The 19,711-nt window shown below is 45.3% G+C and overlaps 1 protein-coding gene across 1 annotated transcript in view; it reads right to left on the reverse strand.

Annotated features, from left to right (window-relative positions):
- Positions 1 to 19,711, reverse strand: part of LOC106543714 (putative RNA-binding protein 19) — a 132,980-nt gene that overhangs the window by 15,139 nt on the left and 98,130 nt on the right. The window contains exon 23 of the mRNA XM_087703487.1: positions 12,024 to 12,144. Coding sequence (XP_087559613.1) covers positions 12,024 to 12,144 — 121 coding nt within the window. The remainder of the gene's footprint in view (positions 1 to 12,023; positions 12,145 to 19,711) is intronic.

A 19,711-nucleotide genomic window follows, 5' to 3' on the forward strand; every position in this document is an offset into this window, starting at 1 on the left:
CTGTTTTAAGACTGCATTTTATTCCAATGTCATTTTAATTCGCATTTTATTCAAATTTCATTCAAAATTGACTTTTATCCCAATTTTAAATGGCTTTTATCCCAATTTTAGTCATAATTGTGTTTCTGGAATTCTGCACTTTTGATGCAGCCCAAGGGCTAATCAATAAAGACTGAATTTAGGAATACGGTATATAGTCCCCCGCGGTCCTTGACTTACAATCGCTTAACTGAGCCCGGCATTAAGAGAGGGATAGAATCAAGATGACGTGGTTTGATAGAATTAACACCCACTTTGTAAATGCCTTGGTAAGACCGCCCGCGGAATATTGCTAAGCGAGAGCGTTCTGAAGGGAGCTGTGTCCCCATTTTACGACCTTTCCTGTCGCAGTCGTTAAGTGAATCGCTGCGGCCGTTAAGCGAGTCGTGTGGTTGTTAAGGGAATCTGGCTTCCTGCCTGTCAGACGATCGGCCAAGCGGATCACGTGATCTCAGAAGACCACAATCGGAATCAGTTGCCGAGTGTCTGAATTTCGATGGCGTGACTGCAGGGATGTTGCAACGGCCGTTAAGTGTGAAAAACGGCCATAAGTTGGTTTTTGTTCAGGGCGGTTGTAACTTGGAACGGTCCCTAAACAAACTATTGCTAAGTGAAGGTGTGGTGTTGTCGCTGTGGGTGATTTTAGTATATGAATTTGTAATATGACTCTTCTTTTATTAGTTTTATTGTTTTTATAAGAGGTTTTATATTTTGTAAGCCACCATGTGAGAATAGGCGGCAATATAAATTCCATAAATAAATAGCAATAGCAGTAGACTTATATACCGCTTCATAGGGCTTTCAGCCCTCTCTAAGCGGTTTACAGAGTCAGCATATTGCCCCCAATAATCTGGGTCCTCATTTTACCCACCTCGGAAGGATGGAAGGCTGAGTCAACCCTGAGCTGGTGAGATTTGATCTGCCGAACTGCAACTAACAGTCAGCTGAAGTAGCCTGCAGTGCTGCACTCTAACCACTGCGCCACCTCGGCTCCAAATAAATAAGTAAAGGTTCCCCTTGCACGTAAGTGCTCGTCGTTCCCGGGGGACGGTGCTCATCTCCGTTTCAAAGCCGAAGAGCCAGCGCTGTCCGAAGACATCTCCGTGGTCATGTGGCCGGCAGGACTCAATGCCCCAGGAAAGGCGCACGGAATGCTGTTCCCTTCCCACCAAATAGGTGGCTCCTATTTTTCTACTTGCATTTTTTTTTAACGTGCTTTCGAACTGCTAGGTTGGCAGAAGCTGGGACAAGGAACGGAGGCTCACTCCGTTACGCGGTGGTAGGGATTCGAACCGCCGACCTTTCTGATCGACAAGCTCAGCCTCTTAGCCACTGAGCCATCAAGTCCCTTAATAAATACATACATACATACATACATACATACATACATACATACATACATACATACATACATACCACTTGTATTCACCAAGCTGTAAAATTCACCAGGCTGCAGAATTGATATGCATTTTATAGTTCTGGGTATATTTTGCAGGCCTATCTCTTTTGTTATAATTGCATTTTGTCTATGAAATTGCAAACAAGGAAGCTTTGATCACACTCAGGTTTGATTGTGTATTGTACAGAAGAAGTCTTTGAAGGCACAAGAAATACACACACACACACACACAAACATACCTACTGCTCGTTTCTATAGAAGGTTTTGTGGCTTCGCATCCTGAGCTTTGGCTCACGTTTCGTGGGTCTTTTTTTATATGTGTGAAAATAAAAACACAGAGCGGCCCGTGCGTTTCCTCTCTCTCTTTTTTTTTTTTTTTTGCTACTGCAGTTTTCCCCTCATTAGATTCTCAGCTCACACGAAGGGAATTGGATGGGGAGAAAAAAAGGGGAATGTTAGAGAGAGAGAGAGAGAGAGAGAGGGAGGGAGGGAGGGAGGGAGGGAGGGAGGGAGGGAGGGAGGGAGAGAGAGAGAGAGAGAGAGAGAGAGAGAGAGAGAGAGAGAGAGAGAGAGAGAGAGAGAGAGAGAGAGATCAAGCATGGGTTCGTGTGTCTTGTGAACTTGTCCTGCTGGGTAAATCATATCCTAGCATGGTGCCATAAGATGGTTTTGCTGGGAGTTTGGTCTGCTATGCAAACATAGAATTGGGCAAACTATGTTTGGGTTTAACAGAATAACAAGAGTTGGAAAGGACATTGGTGGTCTCCTAGTCCCTTAATCATCACCTCCTCCTCCTCCACCTCCTTCTCCTCCTCCTCCTCCTCCTCCTTTCTCTTCCCGCACTGATGATGTTACCTAGACAGGTAACGAGACATCTGCAAGAAAACAAACAAGCTCGGAGGGCATCAAATAGCCTTCCTCCTTCTGCCTCTTTCCCTGAATAACAAAAAGACTGGGATAACTGTTTGTTCCCAGCTCTTCTTTCTCCTTAATTCCACAGAAGCAACCTGAAATAAAGGAGAAACTTCCTAACAGGGAGGAACAATTAACCAGGGGAACAGAAGTTGCCTCCAGAAGTTGTGGGGGCTTCATCACTGGAGGTTTCTGAGGAGAGACTTGACAGCCACTTGTCTCAAATGGTATAGGGCTCCCCTGCTTGAGCAGGTGGTTGGACTAGAAGACCTCCAAGGTCCCCTCCAGCTCTATTTTGATTGATTGATTCTCCAAATTTGAGCAAAAGCCTTTATTATGGGTCTCTAACTTGGAAGCAGGGAAACCAGGAGGAGGGGAGGAGAGATAGGAAAGAGAGAGAGAGAAAGAGAGGAGAGAGAGAGAGAGATAGGAGAGGGGGAGAAAGAGATAGATGATAGATAGATAGATGATAGATAGATAGATAGATAGATAGATAGATAGATAGATAGATAGATAGATAGGAAAGAGAGAGAAAGAGGGAGAGATGGATGGATGGAGAGAGAGAGAAAGACAGAGAGATAGACCCAAGTAAAACTTTTTAGTATTCCATAGATGTTTAGCTAAGAAAGAGAGAGGGGGGGAAATGGAGAGAGAGAGGAGAGAGAGAGAGAGGGAGAGGGAGAGAGAGAGAGAGAGAGAGAGAGAGAGAGAGAGAGAGAGAGAGAGAGAGAGAGAGAGAGAGAGAGAAGCATGCAATCAACTCTAAGGTTGATCTATGGACATTTTTTAGACTAGATAGATGATGATAGATAGATAGATAGATAGATAGATGATAGATAGATAGATAGATAGATAGATAGATAGATAGATAGATAGATAGATAGATAGATAGATAGATAGACAGATAGATGATAGATAGATAGATGATAGATAGATAGGAAAGAGAGAGAAAGAAAGAAAAAGATGGATGGATGGAGAGACAGACAGACAGACAGACCCAAGTAAAACTTTCTAGTATTCTATAGATGTTTAGCTAAGAGAGAGAGAGAGAAGAGAGAGGAAAAGGGAGGGAGACAGAGACACAGAGAGGGACAGAGAGGGGGGGGGAGTTTGAGAGAGGAGAGAGAGAGAGAGAAGAGAGAGGAAGACACACACACACACAGACAGAGAGGGGGGGAGTTTGAGATAGGAAAGAGATATATAGGATATAGATGATAGATAGATAGATAGATAGATAGATAGATAGATAGATAGATAGATAGATAGACAGATAGATGATAGATAGATAGATGATAGATAGATAGGAAAGAGAGAGAAAGAAAGAAAAAGATGGATGGATGGAGAGACAGACAGACAGACAGACCCAAGTAAAACTTTCTAGTATTCTATAGATGTTTAGCTAAGAGAGAGAGAGAGAAGAGAGAGGAAAAGGGAGGGAGACAGAGACACAGAGAGGGACAGAGAGAGAGGGGGGGGGAGTTTGAGAGAGGAGAGAGAGAGAGAGAAGAGAGAGGAAGACACACACACACACAGACAGAGAGGGGGGGAGTTTGAGATAGGAAAGAGATATATAGGATATAGATGATAGATAGATAGATAGATAGATAGATAGATAGATAGATAGATAGATAGATAGATAGAGATATAGATGATAGATATAGATGATAGATATAGATGATAGATAGATAGAGATAGATAGATATAGATGATAGATAGATAGATAGATAGATAGATAGATAGATAGATAGATAGATAGATAGATAGATAGATAGATAGATAGATAGATAGATGATAGATAGAGAGATATTCATATAAATCCCTCTTGGCTAACCCAACTGACATCCTTTCCACATTGGAGCAAGCGATGGAGGTCCCCTCATTATGCTCCCCTTGACCCTCCCAGGCAGGCTCTGAGCTCACTCCCCCCCCCCCCGCTCCCACCACCACCACCATTCCCGGCTCAGCCCGGTCGGTGGGTGGGTGGGTGGGAGAATTTTCCTTCTGTCAGTTTAATTCTTTGATCGATGGGGAAGAGCAGGCAGATGCAACCCAGCACAGCTGGCCTCTCAAGTTACCCCTGGCAGGAGATCGCCGGCACTGTTGGGGACGGCTGAGTGAAATGTTTGTGGAGCGCGTAGAACACAAGTCAATAGTAATTTAGCTGGATTGGGAGCAGGTTCTTCCTCCTCACGCCTCGCGGCTCCCGAGAGGCAGGGGTGCATGCAGGATTATTACTGGCTCACTCGGAAATATTTCCGAAACAATCCTCCGAGAAGCATGTCCGTGTGTGTGTGTGTGTGTGTGTGTGTGTGTGTGTGTGTGTTGGGAGGGGGGAGTCTTGGGGGGGGTGGAAGAGAGGGAGGAAAAAGAAGCAAATAGATAGATATAGGAAGCCTTCAAAGCTCTTGATTCCGGAATTCATTTGGAAGGTTCTTGCAAACGGGGAAGAAGTCAGACAGAAGAAGGGAGTTGGAAGGGACTTTGGAGGTCTTCTAGTCCAACCCAGTTTTTGGGGTGAAAAAGATGTGATGCAGAGAAGAGCAACGAAGGTGATGAGGGGACTGGAGGCTAAAACATATGAAGAACGGTTGCAGGAACTGGGTAGGTTTAGTTTAATGAAAAGAAGGACTAGGGGAGACAGGATAGCAGTCTTCCGATATCTCAGGGGCTGCCCCAAAGAAGAGGGAGTCAAGCTGTTCTCCAAAGCACCTGAAGGCAGGACAAGAAGCAATGGGTGGAAACTAATCAAGGAGAGAAGCAACTTAGAACTAAGGAGACATTTCCTGACAGTGAGAACAATTAATCAGTGGAACAACTTGCCTCCAGAAGTTGTGAATCTTCCAACACTGGAAGTTTTTAAGAAGATGCTGGATATCCATTTGTCTGAAGTGGTGTAGGGTTTCCTGTCTAGACAGGGGGTTGGACTAGAAGACCTCCAAGGTCCCTTCCAACTCTTGTTATTCTGTTCTGTTCTGTTTTAACACACGCCCCCTCTTAGGCTGACCTCCTCTTTGTGGGGCTGCTGCAAAGGAGAGGGGCTCGAGCCATTTTTCCAAAGCCCCAGAAGGCAAGGTGAGAAACAATGGGTGGAAACTAATCTAGGAGAGAAACAACTTGGAATGAAGGAGAAACTTCCTAACAGAGAGCGGACAATGAACCAGTGGAACAGCTGGCCTCCAGAAGTTGTTAAGTGCTTTATCACTGGAGGTTTTAAAGAAGAGATTGGATGTCCATTTGTCTGAAGTGGTATACGGCCTCCTGCTTGTGCAGGGGGTTGGACTAGAAGACCTCCAAGGTCCCTTGCAACTCTGTTATTCTCCAAAGCACCTGAGGGTAGGACAAGAAGCAACAGATGGAAACTGATCAAGGAGAGAAGAACTAGAGCCGAGGTGGCGCAGTGGTTAAATGCAGCACTGCAGGCTACTTCAGCTGACTGCAGTTCTGCAGTTCGGCTGTTCAAATCTCACCGGCTTAGGGTTGACTCAGCCTTCCCTCCTTCCGAGGTGGGTAAAATGAGTACCCGGATTGTTGTTGGGGGCGATATGTTGACTCTGTAAACCGCTTAGAGAGGGCTGAAAGCCCTATGAAGCGGTATATAAGTCTAACTGCTATTGCTATTGCTAACTAAGAAGAAGTTTCTTAACAGTTCAGAACAAACGACCGGTGGAACAGACGTTGCCTCCGGAAGTTGTGGGCGCGCTCTCTCACTGGAGGCTTTTAAGAAGAGACTGGACAGCCGCTTGTCTGATAAGAGTCTCCTGCTTGTGCAGGGGGTTGGACTAGAAGACCTCCAAGGTCCCAATTCTATTGTTCTTTTAACCCCCTGGTCAAGCAGCAGATCCACTACCACTCCAGACAATTGGCTGTCCTTATATCTCTCCTTAGGGAGGCGGTGGCTCAGGGACTAAGACGCTGAGCTTGTCGATCAGAAAGGTCGGCAGTTCAAATCCCCAGCGCCGCGTAATGGAGTGAGCTCCCGTTCCTTGTCCCAGCTTCTGCCAACCTAGCAGTTCGAAAGCAGGTAAAAAATGCAAGTAGAAAAATAGGAACCACCTTTGGTGGGAAGGGAACAGCGTTCCGTGCGCCTTCAAGCATTGAGTCATGCCGGCCACATGACCATGGAGACGTCTTCGGACAGCGCTGGCTCTTCGGCTTTGAGACGGAGATGAGCACTGCCTCCTAGAGTCGGGTACGACTAGCACATAGGTGCAAGGGGAACTTTTACCTTATATCTCTTCTTAAAAACCTCACACACAACTTCTGGAGGCAAGAAGTTTCACAGATGGATTGTTGTTACCGACAGGATGTTTGTCCTTACTTCAAGCCAGTGCACAGGAGACGAGATATTTCTGTGCAGCCAGAAGGCTGCCTCTGTGCCAGAGGAAGGAGGATCTTGTAGTTCTTGAGTGCACAACTCCTGCAAGTGTTTGGACCTAGCGAAAGCTCGAACCTAACACACACAAACACATACACACACAGAGCCAACATGCTCTCCTTTTCTTGCCAAAGGCACTGGGTTGATCACCCCGGGAGATCGATGAAGGATTTCACATTACGCTGTCGAGATTCCGCCGCTTGGATTTGCTGAGCTGCGTTCAGCACAAAAAAAGGGTGGATGGGGAGATTCCTCTTCGGAAGGAGGTTTGATTTAATTTCCGTCTCCCATTGATGGGGCTTAATTGAATCGGAAAGCCAAATCAAACAGACAAATTGAATCCGAGGCCCCTGAAAAGATTCAGAGCTTTCCCCCTGCGGCCTTTCGGAAATCCAGCTACCGGAATGAGATTTCTTAGTCGATCCTATCTCCATTGAGAAGGCTGAATTGGTGCCCAGTTTCCTCCACAGAGCAAGGCTGGAGGTGAGAATTATATATATGGTATATTATATATACCATGTCATCTCATCTTCTATCTATCTATCTATCTATCTATCTATCTATCTATCTATCTATCTATCTATCATCTATCTATCTATCATCTATCTATCTATCTATCTATCTATCTATCTATCTATCTATCTATCTATCTATCTATCTATATCTATATCTATATCTATATCTATCTATCTATCTATCTATCTATCTATCTATCTATCTATCTATCTATCTATCTATCTATCTATCTATCTATCTATCTATATTTAAAGTCACAACCCCTGGTATGCCCAAATATGGGAGGAAGGTCACACTTCCACTCTCTGTCTTCGGCTCGTCACAAGAGACCATCCAGACAGAAACCCAATATTTTTTACTGTTGCCTTTTTGTTACATTTGTTATATTTTTTATTTATTTATCCCTTTATTTATTTATCAGCATAAATATAACATATATATATATATGTGTGTGTGTGTGTGTGTGTGTGTGTGTGTCTGTCTGTGTCTGTCTCTGTGTGTGTCTGTGTCTCTGTGTGTGTGTGTCTGTGTGTGTGTCTGTGTCTCTGTGTGTGTGTGTCTGTGTGTAATACAGCCCAGGTTCGAATCCCAGTAAGGGTATGGCTAGCTGATGAGAGCTAAATAGCTTGAAATAGGTCTATACTAGCCTCCCTTTATTTATTTATCAGCACAAATGCAACACAAATGTAACAAAGGCAACAGTAAAAATAAGGGCTTTCTGTCTGGATGGTCTCTTGTGATGAGTCGATAGACAGAGAAAGGAAGCAGTATGCTTCCTCCCATATTTGGACATACCAGGGGTTGTGACACAAAATACATACATACATACATACATACATACATACACACACACACACACACACACATGTGTTTGTGTATGTGTATATGTACATATACATATATACATATACATATACATGATATGATTGATATATATATACAGGTATGATGCCATAACAATGTTAATGTGAAGATTGTTAAAATGTTGTAGAGGAAAAAACAATAAAAAATTGCTCTGAAAAAAGAGAAAGAGCTGAAAACAAAGAATTATGTAAACAAAGCTACATAAACAGGGGGCTAGAATCAAGATCACGTTAAGTGTTAATACCACTTTATAAGGCCTTGGTAAGGCCACACTTGGAATACTGCATTCAGTTTTGGTCGCCACGATGTAAAAAAGATGTGGAGACTCTGGAAAGAGTGCAGAGAAGAGCAACAAAGAGGATTAGGGGACCGGAGGCTAAAACTTATGAAGAACGGTTGCAGGAACTGGGTATGTCTAGTTTAATGAAAAGAAGGACTAGGGGAGCCATGATAGGAGTCTTCCAATATCTCAGGGGTTGCCCCAAAGAAGAGGGAGTAAAACTGTTCTCCAAGGCCCCTGAGGGTAGAACAAGAAGCAATGGGTGGAAACTAATCAAGGAAAGAAGCAACTTAGAACTGAGGAGAAATTTCCTGACAGTGAGAACAATTAACCAGTGGAATAACTTGGCTCCAGAAGTTGTGAATGCCCCAACACTGGAAGTCTTTAAGAAGATGTTGGACAGCCATTTGTCTGAAGTGGTGTAGGATTTCCTGCCCAGGCAGGGGGTTGGACTAGAAGACCTCCAAGGTCCCTTCCAACTCTGCTATTGTATTGTATTGAACCAGCAACTGAGAAGAGGAAGATGGGCTGGAGGTACACACTTTAGCCTCTAGAAGTCATTTTCACACTCCAAAGATGATTCAAGCACAATCCAGTTGAAAGAACTTAGATAAGACCTGACGATGCAGCAGGATAAATCCTTTACTTCAGTAAAATAAGATTCATCAGTGATATATGAACTTTATTAAAATAAATAAAGTATCAATATTTTTTTTAAAAAAGGACATTGTTGGATCTCAGTTGCCGTAACTGGTTGCTGGGAGACTAGAAATGAGAGCTGGGAGAAAAGTATTAGGGAAAATAGTTTTCAAGACTCCAATTGGGAGTTCTCCCAATTCACACCAGTCATGTATTCTTCCTTTCTGCAACGGCTCTATCAGAACAGAATTAATGGACTCCCTTGTTGTGTGTGTGTGTGTGGGGGGGACGACACAATGACAATTTGCAAAGGAAAAGCAAGATTCAGCTTGCGGGGTGGTGTGGGATGGGCTGAGGTTTGAAATGCTCCCATATTTTATTTATTGATTTATTTGGAAATTTATATCGCTGCCTATTTGCACGTGGTGGCTCAAGGAGGCTTACGAGAATATCAAACCTTGTCATGAAACAATAAAACTAATAAAAGAATCATGTAATAAAACAAAGTAAAGGTTCGACTCGAATATATGTGCTAGTTGTTCCCGATTCTAGGGGGCAGTGCTCGTCTCCGTTTTATAGCTGAAGAGCCAGCGCCGTCCGAAGACATCTCCGTGGTCATGTGGCCGGCATGACTCAACGCCGAAGGTGCACGGAGCGCTGTTACCTTCCCATCAAAGGTGGTGCCTATTTTTCTACTTGCAGCGCAGAGAATCTACAGAGAGACAGCTCTAAGGTAAGGATGGAGAGAGGACCGACCCTCTGTATCCGGACCCTTCCCACTCTCGTGGCCTTCCAAAAAGCCACCAAGACCTAGCTGTTTCGACCGTGACCCGTCAAAACCGCGGTCGACAAAACCGCGGTCAACGAAAGCGCATACCTGACGTCATCAGCAGCGCGACGAAAAAAATTAAAAAATAAATTAAATTAAAATTAAAATTAAATTAAAGCAAGCCGATTCACATAAAGGTAAGGGTTAGGTTTAGGGTTAGGTTAAGGGTTAGGGTTAGGTTTAGCGTTAGGTTAAGGGTTAGCATTAGGTTTAGGGTTAGGTTAAGGGTTAGGTTTAGGGTTAGGTTTAGAGTTAGGTTAAGGGTTAGGTTTAGGGTTAGGTTTGGGGGGGTTAGGGTAAGGTTTTCACTTTAATTTTAAATTTACCGCTCACAGCGCGATGTTTTCGTCGCGCTGTGATGACGTCATGTACGCGCTTTCGTCGAGCGCGCTTTTGTCTACCGCGGTTTTGTGGTGGAACCGTTTCGACAGGCCTGGGGTTGCTGATTTTTAAATCAGGTTCAACCCCCCGTTAAAGCCAAATGTATGTCGTGCGTTTTAAACTATGTATGTTCTCTCCCCTGTGTGTAATTTTATTTTATTTTCGTATTTGTAAGCCGCCTGGAGTCCTCCGCGATTGGGCGGCATATAAGCTCATTAAATTGCGAATTGCGGATTCTGTAGGAATCAGCGCAAAGGGAAAAAGAGGGAGGAAGCAGAAGGCAAAGCCAATACAAAACCCATTTCCCTCCTTTGCAGAAGAACGTCAAACAAAAGATTTCTTTAAAAAAAAAGAGAGAGAAAAGATACCACTGCTACTATTATGCTCTGGCGGATGGGTTTCCCAGGCCACCGCGGCCACGGAATCAAACTTGAAAGGCCACTGCTACGGTGGGCATGCTGTTTGAAGTACTCCGTGCTTTGAATAACACACAGCCGGAGATGGCTTCTTCCCTCTCTCTCTCTTTTTTCTCCTCCTGGCTTCCAAATAGAATAACAGCAAAGAACGCTTTCTGGGCTGGAGAGGTGGGGGATGCCCCAAATGTTTGAAAGTGGGGAGCAGGGTTGCGGGGTTAACAAAGGGGAAATGGACGGGCGTGGGTGGGGGAAGAGAAGAGACACGCAGTCAGTTCTTCCAAACAAGACTTTGTGGAAAGAGGAGGCTCTCTCTCTCTCTGGCCATTAGTTGTTCTCTGTGGCCGAACGTATTCCGAGGCGAGGGGAGAGGTTCTTTCCCCCCCACCCCCCGGCATCCGTGCTGTTCCTTTGAACAAGGGAAGGGTTCAAGGCACTTGGCTGCCTGAAGTGGAGACCAAGCAGTGGGGCTAAGTTTGGTTAATCAACACAAAGGCAGGGGGCGGGGGGTGGGGGGGAAAGAGAGAGGTTGGCTGGGCAGGGGCAGAGTTCTAAGCCAAAGTTGTCCATTTCGCTGGAAGGAGGGGGAAGAGAGGGAGAGAAATGCAGATATTTCTGCAATGGTTGAAAAGAAGGAGGAGAGGAAGGAGAAGGGGAAGGAGAAGAAGAGGAGGAGGAGAAGAGGAGGAGGAGGAAGGGGAAGAAACAGCAGTGGAAGAAGACGAAGAGGAGGAGGAGGGAGAGGTGGAAGAGGAAGGAGAAGGAGGAGGAAGAGAAGAAGAAGCAGAGGAGGAGAAGGAGGAAGGGGAAGAAACAGAAGCAGAAGAAGAGGAGGAGGAGAGGGAGGAGGAAGGAGGAGGAGAAGTGGAGGAGGAGGAGGAGAGAAGAAGGAAGAGGAAGAAGCAGAAGCAGAGGAGGAGGAGAGAGGGGGAGGAGGAAGAAGGAGGAGGAGATGAAGAAGAGGAGAAGGAGGAAGGGGAAGAAGCAAAGCAGAAGAAGAGGAAGAAAATGAAGGGGAGGAGGAGGGAGATGGGGAGGAGGAAGGAGAAGGAGGAGGAGAAGTAGAAGTGTAGGAGGAGGAGGAGAGGAGGAGAAGAAGAAGAGAAGAAGGAGGAAGGAGAAGAAAAAAGAGGGAAAGGAGAAGAGGAGGAAGAGAAAGAAAAGGAGAGGGTGAGGAGAAGAAAAAGCAGGAGAAGGCGGAAGAGGAGGAGTAGGAAAAGGAGAAGAAGAAAAAAGAGGAGGAAGAGGGCATCCTTTTTTCCCCTCAAATGCCCAAAAGGAGGAAGGAGGAGGAGGAGGAGGAGGAGAAGTGGAGGAGAAAGTGGAGAAAAAGAATTGTTTTGAAACAATTCAAAACAGAAGAATAGATCAGGTACCGTGAAAATGTTCTGCTGTTTTCCTTCTCAAGGACTCCACGGTTTCCTCGGAATCCGCCCATTCCAGCACCAGCCTCCTGCCGTACAGATGGGTACTGTGGCACAGGGCACCGAATGCTCTCTGCGGGGCAGGGAAAGAATAAAACAGAGTCACCTTCAGAAAGTTGTCCGAGAAACTTGTTTCGAGCCAACCTTTGGTTTCAACTCAGAGCCCTCTGCCAACTGATGACCACCAGTTTCCAACAAGGATCGTCTCCAGATCACCTGGAGCTCTCAAGAGTTGAAACTTGGACCTCTTAAGACTCAAAGTTGGTGGTACAGCACACAGTTCTTAAAGATAAAGATAAAGATTCCCCTCGCACATACGTGCTACTCGTTCCTGACTCTAGGGGGCTGTGCTCATCTCCGCTTCAAAGCCAAAGAGCCAGCGTTGTCCGAAGACGTCTCCGTGGTCATGTGGCCGGCATGACTCAATGCCAATGGCGCACAGAGAACACTGTTCCCTTCCCACCAACGGTGGCTCCTATTTTTCTACTTGCATTTTTTTAACGTGCTTTCGAACTGCTAGGTTGGGGGGAGCTCGCTCTGTTACGCGGCACTAGGGATTCGAACCGCTGATCAAAGCATTGGCAAACAAAACCTCGATTCCCCCAGAAAGAGGAAGCCACCTTACTCCTGATCAAGTCTTGGCTCCAGGTAAAGAATATGCCAGGAGATATTGACAATTGCGAGGTCCTTACTGTTGTCTGAACTTGGTGGCTTTCTTGCAGATGTTTGATTACCAAACTAGATAACATTGAAACCACCAAACTCCACCAAGGATCCCACAGCTCAACCCTGAATAGGAGCAGGAGTACGGGAAGAAGAAGCAGAAGAGGAGGAAGAGGAGGAGGAGGAGGAGGAGGAGGAGGAGATGGCAAAAGAGGATCACGTAACCCTGGCACATTGCAACTGTCATAAATAGAGGAGGAAGAGGAGGTAGAAGAAGAAACAGAAGAAGAAGAGGAGGAGGAGGAAGAGGTGGAGAAGGAGAAGAAGAAGATCTCCTGTTGGTGATGATTGTCAATGATCACATATTGAAGTACATCTTGCCCCTCAACTAATGCAATCGTTGGCCAGTGCATTTGTGAATGCTTTCCCATCTCCCCATCTCAAAAGACCTACTTAAAACTAAACGTTGCACTCCAATCATAAATTCAAATGCTCACTAAACAAACAGTTGCAAGTTAGAGACTTCTCCTATGATGTGTTTGGGTGTGTTTGTGTGTGTGTGTGTGTGTGTGTGTGTGTCACATCTTGAGAAGTTTTGAGAAATGCGATATATAATGTGTCCCAATGGATCTCAGGAACTCTCTCCAGAATTTCCTTTGCAAAAGATATGCAGAGAAGTGACTCATCATTAGCTTCTTTTCTCAAAAGGCTACAAAATTTCTAGGTCCGTTCCCAATAGTGAAGAGAATTAAACCAGTTCCAGTTCAACTCAGTCTACCCAGAAGTCTAGGGATACGCTGGTTATAACTCTCTATCAGAAGACAAACATTGTATTTCTGTAGTAAAATAATAGTGTGGCAGGCCAAAGAGCCTAAAATGAATATTCATTTCATTTCATTTATTGAGCTTGTATGCCGCCCACTCCCGAAGGACTCCGGGTGGCTTACAATAAAACAAGGGAGGGGGATAATACACAAGACAACATATTAAAATGTACAACAGTCACAATTTCCGAGGGGCTGGATATTTCGAAAGCCCCCCAGCCTGCTGGAGCAGCCAGGACTTAACGGCTTTGCGGAAGGCCGGGAGGGTAGTGAGGGTCCGGATCTCCACGGGGAGGTCGTTTCAGAGGGCTGGAGCTGCAACAGAGAAGGCTCTCCCCCGGGGAGTCGCCAGCCGACACTGGCTGGCAGATGGGATCCGGAGAAGGCCTAACCTGTGTGATCTAATCGGTTTGTGGGAGGTAATCAGCAGGAGGCGGTCTCTTAGGTACCCAGGTCCGATGCCATGAAGGGCTTTATAGGTAACGACCAGCGCCTTGAAGCAGATCTGGAGACTAATGGGTAACCAGTGCAGCTCGCGGAGGATAGGTGTGACGTGGGTGTACCTGGGTGCACTCACGATCGCTCGCGCTTGTGGGTGAATATGACTGTAGGCCTGACATAATGCTATAACAAAAATTCAGGTTCAGCTGAAAAGTGATAGAAGAAATTCAGAAGAAAAGATACAAGACATCTAAAAAGAAGAAAAAGAGAAAAGAAAATCTAGGAATTAGAGATTAGTAGAATGAAATGAAATTAGCAGAATGAAATGAAACATTTTAAACATGGCAATTGTATGTATCTTATTAGGATGTTCAATATCTTTAAGTGTGCAAAGCAATTATGTCAAATGCTTACTATATTTTAAAAAAAAACCTAAATTTGAAGACACAGGTGACTTGCAGAAAATAGATGGAAAGGAAAGGATGAATTTGGTTTATCTTTAAAGGGAAGGGGGAAAAATGATATTGTTTGCGTATATAATAAAAGTGACAAGTTGGAAAATATGAGAAGGAATACGGGGAAAATTGGAAATGGAGATATAATGCAAAATGAATTATGTATATGTAAAAATGTTAAAGGGGAAATCCAGACAACGCTTTGTTCATAAAAGAATTTTTAATTATGTAAACAAAATAAAAATAAAATAACGTTTTTTAAAAAAAAAATCAGGTTCAGCACCCTGGACAGCAACATACCAGCTAAGACTACAAGGACTTATTAGGAATTGTACAGATGGAGTCTGTACATGGAGTCAACTGTTTGCATTGTATCATTCATTAAACACACATCCACACTCACACCTCAAGCCGACTCAGTTTTTCAATGGGGACAATGAGTAGATTCAGGAGCATTCAGTTCTGAAAGTCAAATCACCCGTGTTCTCCTCCTGCTACAATTTAACGGCAGCGCCAAGTTAAGAAAAGACTGTAAAACCGCCCCCTAGCGGTTGGCAAGGAGATGGTATAATTGTGCAACCTTTGTGTAACACACACCTGACAACTGCAGGCTTCCATGTCATGAATAATTACAACAGCCACAGCCTCGGGAGCCTAAGAAAAATGATCTATCCCCCGCAAAGATATTACAAGTGGGTCATAATGCCATTGGGGTACCGTCCTCGCCTTTACCAACCGAAGCGCAACATGTTTATATTTCAAATCTAAAAGGCTCCGTTTGGGGAGGGAAACGTTTTCAAATATTCTGAGCTCAGCAGAGCATGCTTCGAACTCAAAGCAGCCGCCTGGATTTTGGAAGCCTTCCAAAATGACCAGGATGGGACGTTTCCAATTTGGGAAGAGGGTTTAAACGCGATACGTTTTGCTAATCCGAAACCGTTGCTTCAATTCTTTTTTTTTTTGTCTTCAATATATTTTTATTATTTTTACATTTAAAACAATGCAGTACCGCGAAGTCGTGTGACCCGTCAAAACCGCACTCGACTAAGCCGCGCCCGATTAAACCGCGTCACTGACGTCATCAACAGGGCGACAACAGCCAGCGTGGAGAAAGAAGGGTGCTTTAAATAGCGCTTTGAAAGCAAGCAGATTCAACTTAAGGTAAGGGTTAGGTTTAGGATTAGCTTTAGGGTTAGGTTAAGGGTTAGGGTTAGGTTAAGGGTTAGGGTTAGGTTTAGGGTTAGGTTAAGGGTTAGGATTAGGTTTAGGGTTAGGTTAAGGGTTAGGTTTAGGGTTAGGTTTAGGATTAGGTTTAGGGGGGTTAGGTTTAGGTGTTAATTTTAGGTTTAGGGTTTACAGCGTGCTTCTGTCTCCGCGCTGTTGTCGCCCTGTTGATGACGTCAGCGACGCGGTTTAGTCGAGCGCGGTTTTGTGGTGGAACCCGAAGTCGAAGTGACCATACATTCACATTATATACAGCTAGTCTCAACCATTGACAATTAGCCTACTTAATACATTATCAATCCTTCTGTCCAATCACAGTATATGCAGTTTGTTCCAGTCTTGTCACCTTGTCTTATACCAGTCATAAAATCTATTCCAGACTTCAAAATACTCTGATTCCCCTTTATTTTTAAGTTCAAGAGGGAGCCTATCTGCTTCCGCGCAGGCCAACACTTTTCTGATTATATCTAGCTCTGGTGGTGTGTTTTCTTTTTTCCAATATTGTGCATAAGTTATGCGTGCCGCAGTTAGTACATGAATAATTAAACAAAGTGTATCTTTTTAAAACCCCTTTAAACCACCGTTGCTTCAATTCTTGCTGGACTTCAAAAAAGTGCAATCCAAGGAGAATGACGTTTCGGAACTGTCAACATTTTCCTTGTCAGGAAGCCGCCAAAGGGATCACACAACTTGCATCCATCCTCAATACGAGCACAACTGCCAAGCGCCAGATTTATTTATTTTTTGATCAAGCGACCAGGGCTGCAATGGCTGTTAAGTGTGAAAACTGGTCGTAAGTCCCTTTTTTCTGGTGCTGTCATAACTTCGAACCGTCACAACATCTACGGCTGTCCAGCCGAAGCTCTAGCTGTACTTAAAGAGCGAAGGGGCCATCCACACGAGCGTGCAAACAACCCACAGCTTTGTTGGCAGAGGCCTTGGGGCTGACACACAGATGTACTGTATTTTTCGGAGTATAAGATGCACCTTTCCCCCCATCCAAAAATGAGGGTGAAAATCTGGGCGCGTCTTATACACTAAATACAGCATTTTTGGCCTAGTGAAACCCTGCCTCCTTTGCAAAAATGGACGTGGGAGACTTGCAAAGTGCAAGCAAAGTTGTACTCTACAAGCCTCCCAAAACCTTTGCATGCCCTACCTTTTTTTGCAAAAAATGGCCCGCTTTTGCAAAAAATGGGCCTTTTTTGCTCATTTTTGCCCCTCCCCCAGCCCCCAGGAGCACTCTACAAGCCTCCCAAAGTTCTGCATGCCCATTTTATTTCATTTTGGTTTTTTTGCAAAAAAAACGAGGAACGCAGAGGGTTTGGGAAGCCCGCAGAGTATACCAAACTTTTTTTTTTTTTAATGTACCGCTTCAAAATCATGGTGCGTCTTATACTCCGGGTGCATCTTATAGTCCGAAAAATACGGTAAGCTGGGCGGGAACGGTCTGGGCTTCTCCCACGACGGATGGCAACGGGTCATAACGTTCTAACTTCAAACCGTCACTAAAATCTACGGTTGTCCAGTTTTGTAGACAACCAAAGAAGAGCCGAGGTGGCGCAGTGGTTAGGGTGCAGTACTGCAGGCCACTTCAGCTGACTGTTATCTGCAGTTCAGCGGTTCAAATCTCACCAGCTCAAGGTTGACTCAGCCTTCCATCCTTCCCAGGTGAGTAAAATGAGGACCCAGACTGTGGGGATGATATGCTGACTCTGTAAACCGCTTAGAGAGGGCTGAAAGCCCTATGAAGCGGTATATAAGTCTAACTGCTATTGCTATTGCTATTGTATATTTACCCGTAAATAAGAGAGCGAAGGGGCCATCAACACGCATGTGCAAACAACCCACAGCGTCGTTGGCGGGGCGCTGCAGGCTGACACAGATGTAAGCCGGGCCGTGCGAGCTGCCACACAGATGTAAGCCAGCCGGGAACCGTCTGGGTTCGAGGATGACGGACGGCGTAAATCAAGCAAGGAAGCCTCCGGGGTCACCTCCCCGAAGGGCTCCCCAGCTCCCCAGATCTAAACGGTTGTAATTTGGCGGATGGGGCCACTCCATCTCCTCTTTCCCCATTGCCCTATTAAATGCTCATCCCGGGAAATCCAGAGGGAGAAAGCCATTCGTCAGATGCACAAAGAGTCGACAGCATTAGGGGGTTGATAGATTTCTCATTCTTCCTCCAAAACAAAAGGGTGAACGGCGCATAGGGCACAGCCAAGGCACGGCAGCTGAGTCTTTTCTGTCAAGAGGGAGAAGATTCATTCCTTAGTTGGAGGGTGTTGGGTTTTTATTGTTGTTGTGGTGGTGGTTGTTTCGTTGGGAAGGACGGTTGACTTGTTTTAAAAAAAAGTTTTTTTTTATTTTTCCCTTTCAAATTCATTCCACAAATATACCTTCTTAGAATTGCTATTAGCATTGATCTATTCGTCATTCATCTTTATCGTTCTTTTCTTACAAATATATAGGACACAGTTTGGGTCACTTTCTTGCCACCCTGTGCAAGAAATCTTATTTTGCAACAACCTTGTTCCTTCCATCTTCTTAACCTCCCTTCTCTGCCTTCTTCTTTCCTCCTCTCCGTCCTCTTTTCTTCTTCCCCTTCTTTCCCCACTCCTCCTCTCTTCTCCTCCTTCTTCCTCTCTCTCCTGCTCTTAATTCTCAACCCTTACTTCCTCTGCTTTTACCCTTTCTTCCTTTCCCTCCTCATCCTTCCTCCGTTCTTCTTCATCTCTCTTTTCCCCCTCATCTCTTCTCCTTCTTCCTCTCTCTCCTACTCTTAATCCCCCTCCCTTACTTCCTCTGCTTTTACCCTTTCTTCCTTTCCCTCCTCATCCTTCCTCCGTTCTTCTTCATCTCTCTTTTCCCCCCTCATCTCTTCTCCTTCTTCCCCTCTCTCCTACTCTTAATCCCCCTCCCTTACTTCCTCTGCTTTTACCCTTTCTTCCTTTCCCTCCTCATCCTTCCTCCTTTCTTCTTCCCCTCTTTCCCCCAGGCCTCCTCTCTTCTCCTTCCCCTCTCTCCTACTCTTAATTCCTCTCCCCTCTTCTCCTCCTTCCCCTCTCTCCTACTCTTCATTCCCCTCGCTTACTTGCTCTGCTTTTACCTTTTCTTCCTTTCCCTCCTCATCCTTCCTCCGTTCTTCTTCATCTCTTTCCCCCACGCCTCCTCTTTTCTCCCTCTCATACTCTTAATTCCTCTCCCCTCTTCTCCTCCTCCTTCCCCTCTCTCCTACTCTTAATCCCCCTCCCTTACTTCCTCTGCTTTTATCCTTTCTTCCTTTCCCTCCTCATCCTTCCTCCATTCTTCTTCATTCCCCCTAGAGTCGGGAACGACTAGCACATATGTGGTCGTAGAATGGGGCAAATCTCATTTAACAGCCGCCGTGCTTAGCCGCAGACATTTTGAGCTCAGCTGCGGTTGTAAGCCACCTTCTGACCTTGGCTTCCCCAAAAACCACGAAGCAGATTCCTGGTCCCGACAAAACCCCTTTTATGAAACGAATGTGAATTCCTCTCATTCACATTCAGCCAAGGCCCAGTAAACAGTCTTTCAAAGGTGAAGTTATGATCACAGACCTTATCTAGCTTGGAAAGCTGTCATGCAAATATTTTCCAAAGGAGGTGCTGTGTAAGAGAAGGCTGGGCACAGAGTCTCTGAGATTCAGGGACAGATCTTCACACTCCTGAAATCGACGACCGACTGAATTGTTTCCTGCAAAAGCCCCCTCCCCGTTCGCTCCTCTTTTACTTCCTAAGGGAGGGGCCAATTCACCATCCACCTGTGGCTTTACTCCCAAGTCAACCCCGATTTCTTAGCTATTCTATTCGTCTGGCAGCTCTGCGCATGCGCACACTGAGAACAGGCTCCAGCTGTTCTTCTGCCTCACTGCTGTCTAGCTCCGATGGCAGCTGAGAACTGCCAGACGGCCTCGTCCCCCTTTCTGCCTCCGACGCAGAGCCCTCATCCGAGCCTTCCCCAGACTCCAGGACTGGCCCAGGTTCCTCCCCAACCCTCCTCACTGTCTGAATCT

Source organism: Thamnophis sirtalis, unplaced genomic scaffold, assembly GCF_051295495.1.
Source record: "Thamnophis sirtalis isolate CommonGarterSnake01/CBP01778 unplaced genomic scaffold, rThaSir2_p1.2 scaffold_2, whole genome shotgun sequence".
NCBI lineage: Eukaryota > Metazoa > Chordata > Lepidosauria > Squamata > Natricidae > Thamnophis > Thamnophis sirtalis.